The following is a 16,638-nucleotide window of genomic DNA, read 5'->3' as shown; positions in this document are numbered from 1 at the left end:
AACATACACAAAGAAATCACTCAAATGATCTAGGGCGCCATTTGGATTATCACAGCTGCAAATATTAACTTAAAGGTTAAAATTCAGGAGGAGTTTAGATCTATAAAAAACTTGTGGGGTATTTCACACTTAAAGAATGGGTGAGAAATTGTTTCTGTTTTATGTTAACAAGAGGTACAAGCAGTACCACGATTAAATTTGGTAATATGGAAATTATCAGGGTATACTTTATGTTAAATGCTGTTGCTTTTTAAAAAAAAAAAAAAAAAACCTTATTTGAAATAAAGTAGTTATAAGGTAAATGCAGGTCTCTAGTTGATGTTTTAAATTTTAGACCTTGAGAAAAACTTGCCCTAAGTACAGTTACACTTCTTGTCATAGAGTGTATCGAATATGCTTGTTGTTTCAGTTTATATCCGCTGGTTTGATTCCATCCATCATCTTTAAAGGCTGTGTCCTAAAAATAAAATTTACGTGGCTTTTCAGAAGTTTCACAAGAACTTTAGTCAGAATAGGATGAGTTGTAGAGTTAAATTGCCTAAATGAAATTGGCAAATCGTTTGTTAATTTGACGGCATATAGCCAAGACTAGGAATCTGATTCACATGTGGTTAAACACCGAAATAAGGAGCAGCTCTTGATGTCACATTTGCTCCAGAGAAAAGCATAGAAAAGTTTCGTGACGTGAGAAACTCGGGACAAAAGACTGTGTGGGTGGGATTAACCCTGTCAATCAATAACGTCACCACGTAAACTTTACGTGCTCCGCCCCGCCGTTGTAAAGCGTTTCCGCCAAGATGGTTGTCGGTGCCTTCCCTATCGCCAAGCTCCTCTACCTCGGAGTGAGGCAAATGAGCAAGCCTGTGGCGAACCGGATAAAAGCTGGAGCCCGAAGAAGCGAGTTCTTTAAAAACTACGTCTGCCTGCCGCCGGCGCAGCGTGAGTAACCGAGCTAACGGTTGTTAATGGCTGAGAGTCCGGTCCGAGTCACCCCGAGGACTGTGAAAGCAAGCAGTGCTCCAATGGCCAATGACATTGAAGCTGGAAGCGCCGCTTAGCCAAGGAGATCCCTGAGTTTATTTATTCGACCAATAGCAGCTAGGCTAACGTGAAGAGGGCGGGCATTGCCTGTCATTGAACAGGTTGTGTTTGCTTTGCTGTGAGGACATGACAGGACAACAGTGCTTCTCCAACGTCTTGGACAGAATATAGTAACTTGAATTACATTTAAATAGATAAAAAAAAATATGTGAACCGGTGGCTGTGCAATTTCTCTATTTCATAGTGCAATACCCTGTCAAAACATCAAGTTTTGAATCACAGTAATCATATACTGAATGAAGCAACTGAAACTGTGTGCTCTACTTTCTCAGAAAACTTGCCTTATAGGAGTTAAAGCGGAAAACCCTGCCCTCTTGGTAATGATCTGTTCAGTTTAAAAATATTTACACTGTTGTCAGTGAGCAATTAAAAAAAACTAGGCTCAATTTGACATTAGAATTGAAAAAACTCTTGTCAAGCATGAAAGAAAGCATTTATTTAGAAAAAATGCAGAAGTATTATTGTGGTCTGTGTTGTCGGTGTACACGTAACATGGAAGCATGGAATTTAAAATAAATGGGGAAAATGTCAGCTTAAGATTTTTTCTGACTAATATTGCCAGATATATCATGCTTCAGTTCAGTATTCACTAAGTAACACATTTTAAACATGATGGAGCATTAGCACATGTATATCATCAAAAGCGTGGCTGTCACACAAGGAGATGGTGTTAATTTATGCAACCATTAACACAACAGTTTTGACCCTGATTCAGATGTGGCAGAAAATGTACAAGGTTTGGCTATTACATAATGATACTCGGCTAATATCAGTTGAACCACTGTGTGCATGACTGAAATACGTAGTATGCATAGATCAATATGGAAGCGTAAAAACCCACCTGACAATTTTGATGTGCTTGAATTAGATAAACCTGAATTACAGCATTAGTTCAATTATAAATGGCTACACTTTGTAAATTGCAGTTTTTGTGATTTGCTAACTGCACTGTTTAAGACTGTGATTTCGATTTGAAATTGTTTCAGTCTTACCACCTAAATTTAGAACTATTCATTCTCTATACACCGCTTTATCCTCACTATGGTCGCGGGGGGTGCTGGAGCCTATCTCAGCTGACTCGGACGATTATTTGTTATCATATCATTTGACACTTCATCTCAAATGTGACCCATACATCATACTAAAAGGTGCCATGTGTTTGTGTGCTATATGCTCTTTGTTCTCACAGTTTATCACTGGATTGAGATGAGAACGAAGATGCGGATCATGGGCTTTCGGGGTTCCACCATTAAGCCGCTGAACGAGGAAGCAGCTGCAGAGCTGGGCGCAGAGTTGCTGGGAGAGGCAATCATCTTCTTCGTTGGTGGCGGTTGTATGGTGCTGGAGTACAGCAGGCAGGCTGCTAACTCTCGCCGCAAAGAGGATGAGCTGAACGAGACCATTACAGGCCTACAGACTCAAATAGCAGAGTTGGCATTAACCACAGAGACTCTAAATGCACAGCTGAGAGAGGTCAACAGGCAACTGCTTTCCTTTCCTGTTCCCACCAAAAAATGACAACATCACTTCTTTGCTAGGCATGTTGTTGGTCTGTGTGTGAAGGAGCAGAGTGCACCTACATAGCGCTGTTGAATGTACAGCTGGATAACTGCCCTGTTTCACACACTGCCCCCTGCCATACAGTTGAGTGGAAGAGGTGGGCATAAGCATATCACTGCGCTGTGGATTTGGGCGCTGTCATTTGCTCTTGTTTTGAGCAACTAGTTGTAAATTGGGATTGCTATGATATTCATAGTGAACTTCTTTGATTGATTGTGCATGTTCATTATCAAGTCAAGTGTATATAAAGATTTGCAGTACAAGGCAAAGGGTGACCTAAAAATAAAAAATATTTTGTAGCGGCTGCAGCCTCATGGACCTTCATCACATAGGAAATGCTGGTTTTCATGCTTTATTGGCTTCAACTGTGAGCCATGATTGGTTAAATAATAACTCTAAGAAATAAAATTTTGGGAACTTCAGATTACAGCTGACAGCAAAACAGATGAACATCAGGTCACGAGTGGATTTATTTTTGATAGTATGTGCCCCTACAGTTTCATGTACATTTCATGTTGTGATTGCTGATTCATGTACATTTGATGTGATGATAACTGACAATGATGTGAATAAAAAGGGTATGCTGTCTGTTCATAGAGTTTGTGTTGCATTCTTTACTTTGAACCGTTACAGATTGTATGACATCCCTTCTTCAGTGCTAGCTGTAGGCCTGAGTGATTAACCCTCTGAGCCCTAGTTTCCAGGTTTCATGCATTTTTTGCTTTTGTTACGTTTTACTCACCGTGGGCTCACTTTTCACTGCGATATAAAATCCTGCACCTCAGAAAGAAAAAGTGCACAACATAGCTAGAATTCAAGAACTCCACTGGGCCTTTACAATCTTTGACAGGCTATTTCACTAAGAGAGCAAACATTTTCACAACTTCTACAAACTGCTTCAGACTACTTTGCACATTGACTTTCAGAAGCCATTTCACTATGCTGAATGTATGTTCTGACAACATAGTTCCCCATATGCCATTTTTGAGCCATGCTACATTAATGTTATTGATCAGATATGTGTTTTTTTTTTTATTTCTCTCAAGCTCTCTTATGTGAACACAGCCTGCAGTTCAGTTGAATGATCACTAAATCATGGTCATTTAACAGTTGGTTACAGCCAGTCATGTTTTACAGGTTGCACCAAAAAGTGCAGCAAATTGTTTTATTTTTTGCATGCTCTGATGTAAATGCTTTATTCTTCATGCAGAACAAAATTATTTGCATGTCATGTCACATTTCTAAGCTTATTATTGGTTGTTTTTCCTGAATGAACCATTGAAAAGTTGAAAATTAAATAATTCTATTTGTGCAGTTACTGGCTCTGATAAATGTGTTATTTCGATGAATTTTTGCACAGAAAAAAGCATGACATTTAAAAATAGCGAAGATTTTTTTTTAATTCGGAGGATTAAGCGAGGACTTTTATACTAAAACTACATTACCCAGCATGCCTCCAAATCAAACGTCACTTCGGAATGCTCCAAGTGTGAAATGAGTAATATAAGAAGATGCTACGTTGATGTTCATATTGTCCCCCATATTCGGATGTAAAAATATATTTTAGCGCTACGAGTATGTTTTGGAGTAATCACAGCGCTCTGCTTTTCAGTAGAATCGTAGTCGAAGCAGGAAATAACTCCCCTGCGTGTGTTTACTTTTGTTAACGTCCGGTTTTAGGTTTCGGTCTGGTGTGCGTCGGAAGGGGGCAGTAGCGGCTCTTTTAACCTACTACCACGACTTACCCGCGCAACTCCCGTAAAGGAGGTAGGCCTCAACTTTGTTTTTAGTCATATTTTGCTTCATTGCGCTGTTATGAGCTAAATACAGAGTGCATTGACTGTAGAACTAGCATGCATGAATAAAGGAACGCTTCATGCTTGTATATTCTCTGAGTTTAAGTTACTTATCTTGCATATTTGTTGGAGCGTTAGCTAACGGCAGGCTAAGAAGGTTACTAGCGTTAGCACCGTAGCGACAGTTGGAGGTAAATAACAATCGTAGCACATATTTTAGTGTTATATGTGTATTGTAAACAGTTTTAAAGATAAACGCCAGTATAATTTCAGAGTTAAATGGCTTGTAAACCTGTAGTGTAGCAAGATACAACGTTGCAGTATCCGTCCAGCGCTGCTAGCTTAGCTAAACAGTTCATGTAGCCCGTTTGACTGAGACTGCCGCGCAACAGATATCGATTTTGAAAGTTACTTGCAGCGTAGTAAGCGGTGCCTGAGCATTATCTGTTTCTTCTGTCTTGCTAGCAAGCAAAGGTAACAAACAAAAACAAACAGACAGAAACACCATGAGTGTTGACGTGAAAAAACTGAAAGTCAACGAGTTGAAGGAGGAGCTCCAGCGCCGCGGCCTGGACACCAGAGGCCTGAAGGCGGACCTGGTGGAGAGGCTCAAAGCCGCTATGGAGGCTGAAGCCCAGGCTGATACCTCGGAGCAGGGGGAGCAGGAGGACGAATATGGCGACGACGACTATCAAGAAAACGAAGGTGGAGACGATGCCCAAGAGCAGCAAGGTAAAGCGATGTTTACATGGATATTTTGCGCAGACGTTGATGTGCATTATGTGGTGTGACCTTTAACCTGTTGAGTTCATTGTGTTTAAACTAGAGCTGCAAGGGTTAATCAATTAATTATTAACACTTATTTGAGTAATTTATTCAGAAAAAAGTCTGTTCTTAGATTCAGCTTCCTAAATTTTAAATGTTTTTTGGGCTTTTTTAAAAAACTTTTCCATGAGTTAAATGGTTATCTCTGGGTTATGGAATAAACAAAACATCTGGAAACCCAGAGCGACATATATCACCATTTACAGACTTTTTAATAGACCAAGCAACTAATTGATTAAATTACAAAATAATTGGGAGTTGCAGCCACTTGTAAAGTTTTGAAATTCTTGTCTGCAGACTTTTTTGGACTAACCTGGACACATACTGTCCTATGGTTCTGACTGTATCTCAGAAAAAAAAACTGCCCTTCCAAAGTGTTTTTATTCTTACTGTTGGGCCATGCAATATAAGGAGGCTGTCTAATTGCCATATAATTTTCTAAAGTCATGCTTCAATTTAATGTTCACTCTGTAGTAGATTTCACATGTGATTAAGCAACACACAAGACATTGTAAAACCATTGACTTGAGAGTTTACACCTGCGTGAGACCTGTTGCATAATATTGTAATAATTATTGTAAATTCTTGATTTACTGATTACATCGTTTCTCAAATTGCAGTTTTATTTCTTCAGATGTAGTTGTAAGAGATCAACGTGCACTTGCATGTGAGAAAATATAGAGAAGAAAGTGTTACAATTATACGTGTTTTTGAAGAGCATGTTGAGTTTCTATTTTACTGTTATGACATGCTAGACGAAGCACCTAACACTTTGAATCTCCCTTTTTATGTGTGCAGAAGAAGCTGAGGACTACGGAGATGAAGATGATGGTGATGATGGTGAAGGTGATGCCCCTCAAGAGGAAGACGAGGGTCGAGACTCAGGTGGTTACTACGAGGAAGAGGAGGCCGAAGAAGCGGAGGAAGCAGAGGGCGAGCCTTACGAAAGTCAACCAACTTCAGACTCGGGACACAGCATGCCTGACTTCACAGCTGATGTGGATATACAGAAGTCTGAAATGATGTCCGAGGAAGAAACCAAGCCTGTCCAGAGGGTGGAGGGGGAGGAGAAGCCTGACAACAGACAAGGTTATATTATATAGCAGTTTATAACATTATCATAACATAGTGTTTCTTCATATAAACACGTTGAATGAGGTATATTGTGCGGACAGTGTTTCTAACTGTTGGGACAATTTATTGACTTAAAAAATTCTAATGCCACTTAAAGTTTTTAAGTCCTATTACAAAAAATGGTTGGTGATTTGATGGGAATGTATTTCATGCAGGTATTAGACTGTGAGGAGGCAAACTTTGCAGACGCAGCAAAGTTTACTTACTGCTGACACATATTCTGCAAATTCAAGGGTGGCACGGTGGATCAAGGATTAGTAGAGTCGCCTCAAAGAGCACGTTGTAGTTGATGTGCAGTTTGTTCTGCTCTGTGGCTGCACGTTTCTCCAAAATTGAGGTTGTTCAAAGCCAGAAGACAACATTTCCTATAGTCGTCAGTAAAGTATATTGACAATTACAGGCACTTTTTGAAATTCAGACTATACTAGTCACAGCACAAAGTTGTAAAACTGAACTCAATCACACTGCTGTCACATGTAGAACTTCAAAGATAAATTTCAAATTGTCCAGATAAATGTTTTGCATGCAGTTGGGTAATCATTGTTTACAAATGGTACAATAAGCCTTTGTTGTTCTTGCACAGGGGAAATTTTCATTTTTAAAGCAGCAAATGGGATAGTGCAAACACTTTAAAAAGTAATTTCAGTAGAAAATTAAAAAAAAATACGCCAAAATATATATAAGTACTAGTTGAGATAGTTTAAATTTCTCTAGATGGAAATAAAAATATTGCACATATACATATGTTGCGAATGTACTTACAACTGTTCTTGTGATTATATTTGTTCATGTATCGTTTTAGAAGTCAAAGTGGAAGTCAAAATGGAAGCTGAATCTGAGGCTGTTGGAGGCAGACAGGAGGACAGTCGTGGGGCAGAACAGCAGCAAGGGCAAGAAGCTTCAGGTCAGGCTGAGCAAGTCAAAGTGGAAGGTGAGAGAGGTGGACACTACGGCCGCAAAAGACCGTATGAGGAGAACAGAAGTTACGGCTACTACGAGCACCGTGAGGACAAGAGGTAAGCTGATTGTAAATTCTGATATTTTACATCAGACTTTCTAGCTTTTGTTCTAAATCCACACACCAACTTTGAAGAGTAGGTCAAATGAATAAATTTTAGTGAAGTTTTTGATTAAAGTGACATTAAAGGATGGTAACTTGATACTCTGCTGATATTGTACAGATCCCGAACTCCACAGCCTCCTGCTGAAGATGAGGAAGAGAACATAGATGACACTCTTGTTACAATTGATACATGTAAGTAAGACAATAAAGTGGATCTCTGAACGATAAAAATGTAGTCACGGCTGTGAGGAGCTGCTGTCCCAGCTGGAGGCCGTCTGGCTGTGAGCTGGCTGGGTTTTATTTTCAAAGCTTCTGTATTTAAGTGAGTTCAGCTCTTAGCATTCCAGCTCAGTTACTACATGCATATATTACAATAGAAATGTTTCCATGACTCAGATTTTTTTTCAACTTCAACCTAAATTTTGCAAACAGCTCCACTACATACATCTAGAAGTTTCGTGTTGGTACATTTTCAATGTATCACATAATTTAAGTGCTAAGTATGATATAACACTACATGCTACTAAATATGTTTAAAATATATATTTTTTTCTTCTTTTCAGACAATTGTGATTTACACTTCAAAGTGTCCCGAGATCGCTACAGTGGTTATCCTCTGACCATCGAAGGTTTTGCTTACCTGTGGGCCGGAGCACGAGCTACGCATGGTGTCACCCAGGGCCGCGTGTGTTACGAGATGAAGGTAAAATACAGAAAACGAGTGTCTTTCTGTAATGACGAAGTGGTTCAAAACTAGAGGGATGTTTGCTTCATGTTGATATGATTACGGTCCTAAATGTTCTGACAGAGCTTGAGGTCTGGTAAGAAACTAATGAACGTATTCTGTACACAGGACAAATTTGTCACTGATAGTTGAGAGGCTTTATGTGTTTATTATTTTTTATTTGATAAATGAGAAACTTTTTGTTCATTACATACATTGTCTTTAAGTCTAAGTGCTGCAACGTCTGTTATCATTCCAGTCCTTTGTTCATTAGCCTTCATCAAGTGCTATGATTTGATCCTTTTGTATACCAATAAATGTTTTCTAAAACCTTTATACAGCTTGTTTAAAATCTATTTTTTCCCGCCGTTCTTCAGATCAATGAAGAAATTCCCGTGAAGCACCTGCCCAGCAGTGAACCAGATCCCCATGTGGTCAGAATTGGATGGTCACTGAACCACTGCAGCACTCAGCTTGGTGAGAAGAGCATCTGTTGCAACAATCAAGATGATGTTTGACACAAATCAGTATTTGCTGTAGCAGAGAGCTGCGGTCTTGTTTGAAACCATGCATTTTATTTTGTCATGTGTTAGGTGAGGAACCCTTTTCCTTTGGATTCGGAGGAACTGGAAAAAAATCCGTTGACTGCAAGTTTGCTGACTATGGTGAGAAGTTTGGTGAAAATGACGTCATCGGCTGTTACATCGTAAGTAGCATTAATATTTATTTTGTTGTGTCCAGTGGTTCCTCGTCTATCACGGGGGTTACGTTCAAGAACAAAAAACAATCCGTCCAGTCATGACCATATCGATTTTGTTGTATATGTTTTAACGCTTTATAAACCATTCCAACACACCGCTCAACACTGTGTGCAGCGATCAGTAGGGCTGGACCCGAATATTCGTTCGCTACGGCGGTGTCTGGATATTAATTTTGGTATCCGGATATTCCGTTCGTGTTTGTAAACGCCACCCGAATGGCCAGGTTGCTGCCGACTCTGACGTCACGCTTCACTTTGTTGCATAAACACAAGACAAGATGCTGAAGACCGCCACTGTTTGGGAATTCTTCAGTTTAACTGAAGACAAAACGAAGGCAAAATTTGGACCCGAGACCAGACGAACGGATCCGAATATTCGGGTCGTCTCCGCCGCGGCCCCCCTGGGCCGTTTTCTGCTACAAACAGCCCACCCCCCCACCCCCGCTTATTTTACCACAAAAATAATTAATAATGTCACAATCGCAGAGCTGCTCGCTATGACTGAACTGTTGTGCAACAATGCACCATGGGAGTTCGAGGTGTTGTGGTTTTAAATGGCATTATTGTGGTTTACATTAGTGTTACATTGTTATTAATGTTTGTGGTTTATTGTGTTTTTGCGGTTTAGCCAGCCTAGTTAGTTTGGTTAAGTGTCATGTCAGGACCGGGAATGTGAAGTGTGGTGTGTTTGAATTCCTGCCACGTTTTCTATATTTGTGCTCTTTATGTATGTCAAAACAAACACGTGCCGGAAACAGAGTGCATAAAAGGCAGATGTCCTTTCTCCAGCATCGTTCTGGAACACAGCTTGCCAGACGATTAAACATAAAAATACCTATATATTGCAGAATCCCACGATATAGCAACATATCCATGATACCAAATGCAATTTAAAAATCTGCAATATAGTGAAGCGCGATATGATGAGGGACCACTGTATAGCATCTTATCAAGATAATACGGTATAGTTAACTGGAATGAACATACATTTGATTAACTACCATTTTTTGCTGTTTTATTGCATAATTAATGATAATAGCTCATAATTTTTGATTAACTGTTGTAAAAACAAAGCTAATAAGCCGTTTATTTACCTCATGACCATAATTACAGGACTTTGACAGTGGTGATGAGGTGGAGGTGGGCTATTCTAAGAATGGAGTGTTTCTTGGTGTGGCTTTCCGGACCACAAAGGAGGCGTTGGCAGGCCGTGCCCTGTTCCCTCATGTCCTGGTGAAGAATTGCGCCGTTGAGTTCAACTTTGGACAGAAGCGGGAGCCTTACTTCCCCCCACCAGAGGGATACACCTACATCCACAATCTCGGAATGGAGGACAAGATCAGAGGCACAAAGGGACCTGCCAGCAAATCTGATTGCGAGGTAGGGCAGGGCTGACACTATTGAACAGTATGTAATGCTTTTGCTCATAAAAACGAGTTGTGATTGGGGGGGAAAAGTCAGATACACAGTCTAGAAAAGATATTTACTTTCCTGACACTTTGTGTTTTGTTTGATTTTTATACAACATTCAACAGAAAGTTAGAAATTCATGTTCATAGTTCATATATTTGCATTCACTTGTGTTAGATTCTGATGATGGTTGGCCTCCCTGCTTGCGGAAAGACCACCTGGGCCATAAAGCACGCAGAGACTCACCCTGACAAGAAGTACAACATCCTGGGCACAAATGCAATCATGGACAAGATGAAGGTTTGTTTTCACCACCAAATGAAACAATCACTCTTAAATGTTTTTAAATATTTGTAAAATTGGACTGTCTGTTTTGCAGGTGATGGGTCTGCGTCGCCAGAAGAACTATGCCGGGCGCTGGGATGTTCTGATCCAGCAGGCCACCCAGTGTCTGAACAGACTGATTGAGATCGCCGCCCGCAAGAGACGCAACTACATCCTGGATCAGGTACTGCCCCTCCACTGACATTCTGCTCTGATACTCACCACAGTCAGTCAATGTGCCCTGATGATCACTCTCTCTCTAATGGACTATTTATTTATCTTTCAGGGGGTCTCTGTATTATAGAGTAGAAGAAGCATTGATCACCCTCTTGTCACTTGCTTGTCATGCTTTGTAAAAGAAAATGATTAATGGCTCTCATAAGTGACAGAATATGTTATGTTTTCATCCCTCAGTATATTTGCACTTGCTATTTCTTGTCATAATACAGTACTGTTTGTCTTGTGAATTTCAACAATGTACAAGTAAACCATGACTATGTAAAGATGTTGAGAAACAAGTAAGCTCTGACTGGTGAGTAAGAAAAACACCTTCTGTTGCTAATTTAATAAGACAGAGTTGATGGCTTTTTAAAAGCTATTTTTAAGTGAGATACATGGAACTTTTGAGTGTGTTTTTTAATAAATTGACCCTGAAGGTAAGTAGTGACTAACGGCTTTTAGATTTTCAGGTCCTTGTGTTCAGCAAATGTGAGAAAAGGTAGGTGGGTCTGATGGTGGACCTTGACTTTTCTGTGGATGCTGTGAGTATGTGCAGGTAGGTTATATCTGTCTGTTGTTGTCTGGAATGGAAATAGAGTTCGTGTGAAGATACGGTAAGTCGAGGTAAGTGTGGGGGACCCATCAGAATAGCGAGTCGTTTTTAGTGTAGGTGATCAGTTGATGAGAAAAGAAAGTTAAACTGCCAGTTGGACGGTTTAGAAAGAGTGTTTGCTCTTAAAATTAAGTGTTGCTATATGGTTGTTTCTTAGACGTTAATGAACGTGACAAATTAGTTTTACTTTTGGTATACATTCAAGATGTTAAAGCAAGCAAGATACTGTTAAAATCTTTTAAGAATTGAATTCCTTGTTAAATTGAAGACTTTGATCGGTTAGTTAAGAAACACTTGAGTTGCGTAGATTGTTTGATTGGAGGAGGTGCTCAGAGCTGCTTTGTTGTTGCGTGGCTAAGTGTGTCTGACTACTGGTGGCAGTGAATTGATGCAGACCTAATTCTTAAGTGCACTCTGGAAGTTTGAATGTAATTAAGGATTTGTCATTAACCTACATTTTGATTAGACTTTCCTTAAAGAGAACCTTTGACCTACTTTGTGTCATGTGTCAAGGAATGTTAATAGTTCATACAGTATGAAAAGGAGTGATTGATGGTGCAGATAAGTTTAGAAATGACTGTAGTGATAAAGCAAAATGTGATCATACATTGCTGCGTGCATAGATTGCGTTGGGAGGAGACTGCAACATTTTTGATCTTCCCATTTGTCATAATTTCCTTAAATGACGAATCCTGGAGTGACTTAATTTGAGTGTTGAATGACAACATGTAGAATATTTGACACTTTGCTAATTAACCATGTAACCAGTAAGACTCATGCATCTCTTTATTCATTGTAATTTATATTTTATGGTAATTTCCTTCACTGTATAATTTCATTATTTAATAATATGCAAGAACACAGAAGTAATCCGTTAAGTGAATATTGATTCATGCTATGTTGTAACTATAATACAGCAAGTTAGGAACATTTTGCAGAGTCATCACACTTTTAGTCATTGTAACTCTAACTTTGAGGCATAAAGATTCTTGATTTAGATCATCCTACATACTCACATTGTTCTCAACAGAATGCAGTAATAACACTTCTTAAAATACATTCACATTACAACACATTGTCACAGCATGATGACGTTATTGAATAAGTGTAACTTCTCGACAGTCTGTTAAACTTGTACATCTTAGAGCTGTAAGGTAAATGCGCAAATGGACAGTGCAGTCAGTTTAAATAGTTGTGGGGTCCCTCTGTTCGTATCTAACATCCATCAGCAGTCACCGGGTGCCTGAATGCACAGGCTGTGAGGTGAGTCTGTGGAGTGACGAGAGGCCACTAGTACCTGAGTAAAAACGTAGACTGACATCCAAGCCAAACCTCTCTCACTTCATTATTGCAGGGTTCCAGCTTCCTTCCAGTGGAAAGCCATTACAAGTAAACAATAACAAACAAGCTTCTACTTCTTTCTTGTCACCATTGCTAGACAAATGTATATGGATCAGCAAGGAGACGAAAAATGCGTCCTTTTGAAGGTTTTCAACGCAAGGCTATTGTAATTTGTCCCACGGACGAGGATTTAAAAGAACGAACATTAAAGCAAACCAATGAGCAGGGGAAGGATGTGCCCGATCATGCTGTTTTAGAAATGAAAGGTAGGAATGCTGTGGAAAACAACAAATAAAACACCAGATCTACTTTTTACTTTTTCTATGTGTTGTCTCTAAAATCAAACTTGGAAGATGCCCCCTCCCCCCCTTTCCCCATCATAGCCTTTGGCCAGATATCAGACCTGGACATTTTTTTAAACAGTCCACATGAATTTGATTCTTTTTTCTTTTTTCTTTTTGCCCTCTATCTGCCACTTTGCCATTCAGCTTACTTCTGATGCACTGCAAACTGAGACATTGGCCTTTTTCAGGTCACGTAATAGTCGGGCTAATTTTGCACAACTGGCTTCCATGAAAAGGATGTTTCCACATGGCAAACTTACGAGCAGTCACGTGCCCATGTTGTTGGAAGTTAATTCGTAACACCATTACATCAGCCGTCCTTGGTTTGCAGTGCTGTTTCCTCTTCTCACCAACCTTTTAGTTTTCCTTTTTGTCCCCCTCCCCACCTCTACTGAAGTCTCCTCCCTCTCCTGTGTCTGCTTAAACAAATGTTTCCTCCAAGTTCCCCTGGAGGTAATGTTTGTTCCCTTTACCCTGCCATCTGCTGTCATTATCTGCTCTTAGTTTCTCTGATTTGCGCCGCCCCTGTATAATAGTAATTATTGTTCATTTTGTCTTCTGGTGGTGTGGCTGCTCTGGTCTTCACTACAACCCCCCGCCCCTCTTCTTTCTCTCTCTTTCTCTGCCTCTCCATCCGACTCTTTGCTGGATGGGTTGTCTCTCTCTCCTCCTTCACCTGTGGTCACCTCTGTCACTCTCCAAGCCAACTTTACTCTCCCCGAGGCTTGCGACTTCCTGGAGGCAGTGACGTTCATTGAGCTGCAATCCGAGGAGGCTGAAAAGCTGGTGAAGCAGTACAATGAGGAAGGCCGCAAGGCTGGCCCGCCCCCTGAGAAACGCTTCGACAACAGGCAGGGTGGGTTCCGTGGCCGTGGCGGCGGTAGCTTCCAGCGGTATGACAACCGTGATGGTTCCCGTGGTGGCTACCAGAACCGCAGTGGAGATGGAGGCAGCGGATACAGAGGAGGTGAGACACTCAAGCTATTTTATATTGGTAGATTCAGATCACAAATCTTTTTCCTGAAAGACAAATCTCTGAGGATCTTTTAGAAATTGAGGTTATCGTTCAGCAACAAAGGCATTCTTTGCTTTTGTACATAAGGCACACGAACTGCAGCCATCGTGTCATCATTCGGTAAAGCTATGCAGACTGATCTTGGAACATGGTTTTGGTTTATTTTGCAGGTTACAATCGTGGCAGCTATAACCAGAATCGGTGGGGCAACAGCTACCGCGATGGAGGCTCTGATACACGTGGTGGATACAACCGCAGCCAGCAATCAGGGGGAAGCTACAATCGTCCAGCTCCTTACAACAAGGGAGGATACAACCAGGTGCTTAACCTTCATCTGAAGTCTGAGTAATGATTAAAAATTGGAGGAAAAAACTAACCGTAAATGAATGTTCTCCTTCACCACCAGGCCTACAGTCAAGGGTACAGCCAGGGCAGCTACAACCAGAACTACTACAGCAACTACAGTCAGTACCCAGGATACAGCCAGAGCTACAGCCAGAGCTACAGCCAGACACCTGCCACTGCACAGACCTACAACCACCACCAGCAACAGCCACAGCAACAACAGCAGCAGCAGCAACAACAGAGCTACAACCAGCAATATCAGCAGGTAGGTGAACAGCAATGGAAGAACCGCACCTCCTTTTACACACATTTTAAGTAAAAATGATGACCCTAACGTCACACAGACCACTTCATACATATACAGGGCAGTAAGAGTAGGGAATTTGCCAAATTATGGGTCAGACAGCAGTGAATGGGAACACGGTGACTACTGTTGTCCTGATTTCATTGTAGTAGTACTAGATTGCTCTGGAGTCTTCACTGTAGGATAGAAGTAAATCCAAATGTCTGCAATCTGCTTTCACAGCACTCCACTTTGTATTCTGTATGCGCAGCATGTTCAATACCGTTGTCCCTTTCAATTTGGGATTGTTGTGTCAGAGCAAAGCACTGTGAAGACTTTGTGTAATATGGGTAATTTACCATCTACAGACCACAGTAGACTCTGTTATGGATCAAGTTTCTAATCAACCGCCACCTGGGACTTGCAAATACATGCAGATGGGGTGATTTTGACTCTGAAGCGGAGGCTGTGTTTGATACAAAGAAATAATTTCCTGGATAGCGATAATTTCATCAGAAAATGTAGATTCTCTGTGTCCCATTTGTGTAAAAAGGCTGCACACACCTCACATAGAACTATAAATAAAGTCCTGGTCTGTATTTGCATGTGCAGAGTGGATACCTACTGCTTACATGCTGCTCACAGCTGGTGTGGCCAGTTTCATTGATTGTAGAGGAAGAATTCTGATGCAGCAGTTGTTCTGAAAGCAGCCTGCATACATTAAGGGTTCAGTTTATTGCTCATAAGATAGACAGGGGGTGCAAAATAGAAGAACTACGCTGACTGTAAGTGTTCTCTAACTGCTGCATTTGTGTTTGTTTTTGCCTCCAGTACGCTCAGCAGTGGCAGCAGTACTACCAGAACCAGAACCAGTGGAACCAGTATTACAGCCAGTACGGCAGCTACCCTGGACAGGGCAGCCAAGGCTCGTCTTCTGGTTCCCAGTAGCTTCGCCCTGCATCTCTACCTGCATCCACCTTTGTCCTGAACACCTCTGACCTCTGCAGCGAATTAATTTTGTACAGTCCCACATTGAGTCACTGACCATAACATTCTCTGTCTGGTTTAACACAGTAGCCTTCATTCCTCACCAATGTACACATAAATTGTATACAAATTGATGTCTTTTCATTATTTTTACTGAATTAAGTCTTACTCTAAGCAGTGACCGTGAGGTGGTAGATGATAGGTGTCAAGACATTTAATGAATGTTATCGATTATGCATTGAATGTGGATGTCTGCACTCCACATTTCCTACAGATTGAAGAGGTAATTGTATATTTCTAGGATGCGTAGTGTGAAAAAAATGACAGGAAAAGTACAGCAAACCCTAAATAAATTTGCTTGCTTTGAGAAGCTTAAGAACAAAATGCATGCTTTTTAACTTCATGCCCCGTTTCCTCTGTCTTGCTGTTTTATTTTTCATTTATTGAGTGAGCACATTTTAGTTACTGCAAATGAATCCAAACATTATGGAACATTTTTTATAGGTGTTGATACTGTAGTATTTTATCCAATCTTTAATTGAGAATAATATTTTGCCATTCTTGAGTAGTTGTATGTGCAGTTTTTTTCCCCATCCCTTTGTGATTGCTGTTCATTGAGTCCAGTAGTTTAAAGCCTTCAGTCAAACCCATTTTTTTTACCTGAAAATGAAAATCTGATTTTGACCAGTTACGCAAGCTGTCTTCTTGTCTTTATACAATAAACGCAGTTGTATACGCCTGTAGATGCTCGTGTGATCATTTCTTCTAGCAGTGAGTGAATTCAAACACAACAC

At 40.5% G+C, this 16,638-nt stretch overlaps 2 protein-coding genes across 2 annotated transcripts; both read left to right on the top strand.

Moving 5' to 3' along the window:
• Positions 1 to 758: 758 nt before the first annotated feature.
• Positions 759 to 3,259, top strand: opa3 (outer mitochondrial membrane lipid metabolism regulator OPA3). The gene is made up of 2 exons (XM_022204189.2): positions 759 to 939; positions 2,291 to 3,259. Exons 1-2 carry the CDS (start codon positions 798 to 800, stop codon positions 2,617 to 2,619), a joined length of 471 nt encoding a protein of 156 aa, XP_022059881.1. The 5' UTR covers positions 759 to 797; the 3' UTR covers positions 2,620 to 3,259.
• A 1,036-nt stretch (positions 3,260 to 4,295) lies between these two features.
• Positions 4,296 to 16,587, top strand: hnrnpul1 (heterogeneous nuclear ribonucleoprotein U-like 1). The gene is made up of 16 exons (XM_022204184.2): positions 4,296 to 4,428; positions 4,923 to 5,189; positions 6,081 to 6,371; positions 7,219 to 7,432; positions 7,598 to 7,671; positions 8,043 to 8,182; positions 8,581 to 8,680; positions 8,797 to 8,909; positions 10,077 to 10,343; positions 10,551 to 10,673; positions 10,753 to 10,881; positions 12,968 to 13,136; positions 13,918 to 14,181; positions 14,400 to 14,548; positions 14,636 to 14,839; positions 15,689 to 16,587. Exons 2-16 carry the CDS (start codon positions 4,964 to 4,966, stop codon positions 15,803 to 15,805), a joined length of 2,580 nt encoding a protein of 859 aa, XP_022059876.1. The 5' UTR covers positions 4,296 to 4,428; positions 4,923 to 4,963; the 3' UTR covers positions 15,806 to 16,587.
• Positions 16,588 to 16,638: the final 51 nt, after the last annotated feature.

The sequence above is a fragment of the Acanthochromis polyacanthus genome, chromosome 13, assembly GCF_021347895.1.
Source record: "Acanthochromis polyacanthus isolate Apoly-LR-REF ecotype Palm Island chromosome 13, KAUST_Apoly_ChrSc, whole genome shotgun sequence".
Lineage (NCBI taxonomy): Eukaryota > Metazoa > Chordata > Actinopteri > Pomacentridae > Acanthochromis > Acanthochromis polyacanthus.
Note: the sequence above shows the minus strand (reverse complement) of the source record. Positions and strands in the feature narration are given on the sequence as shown.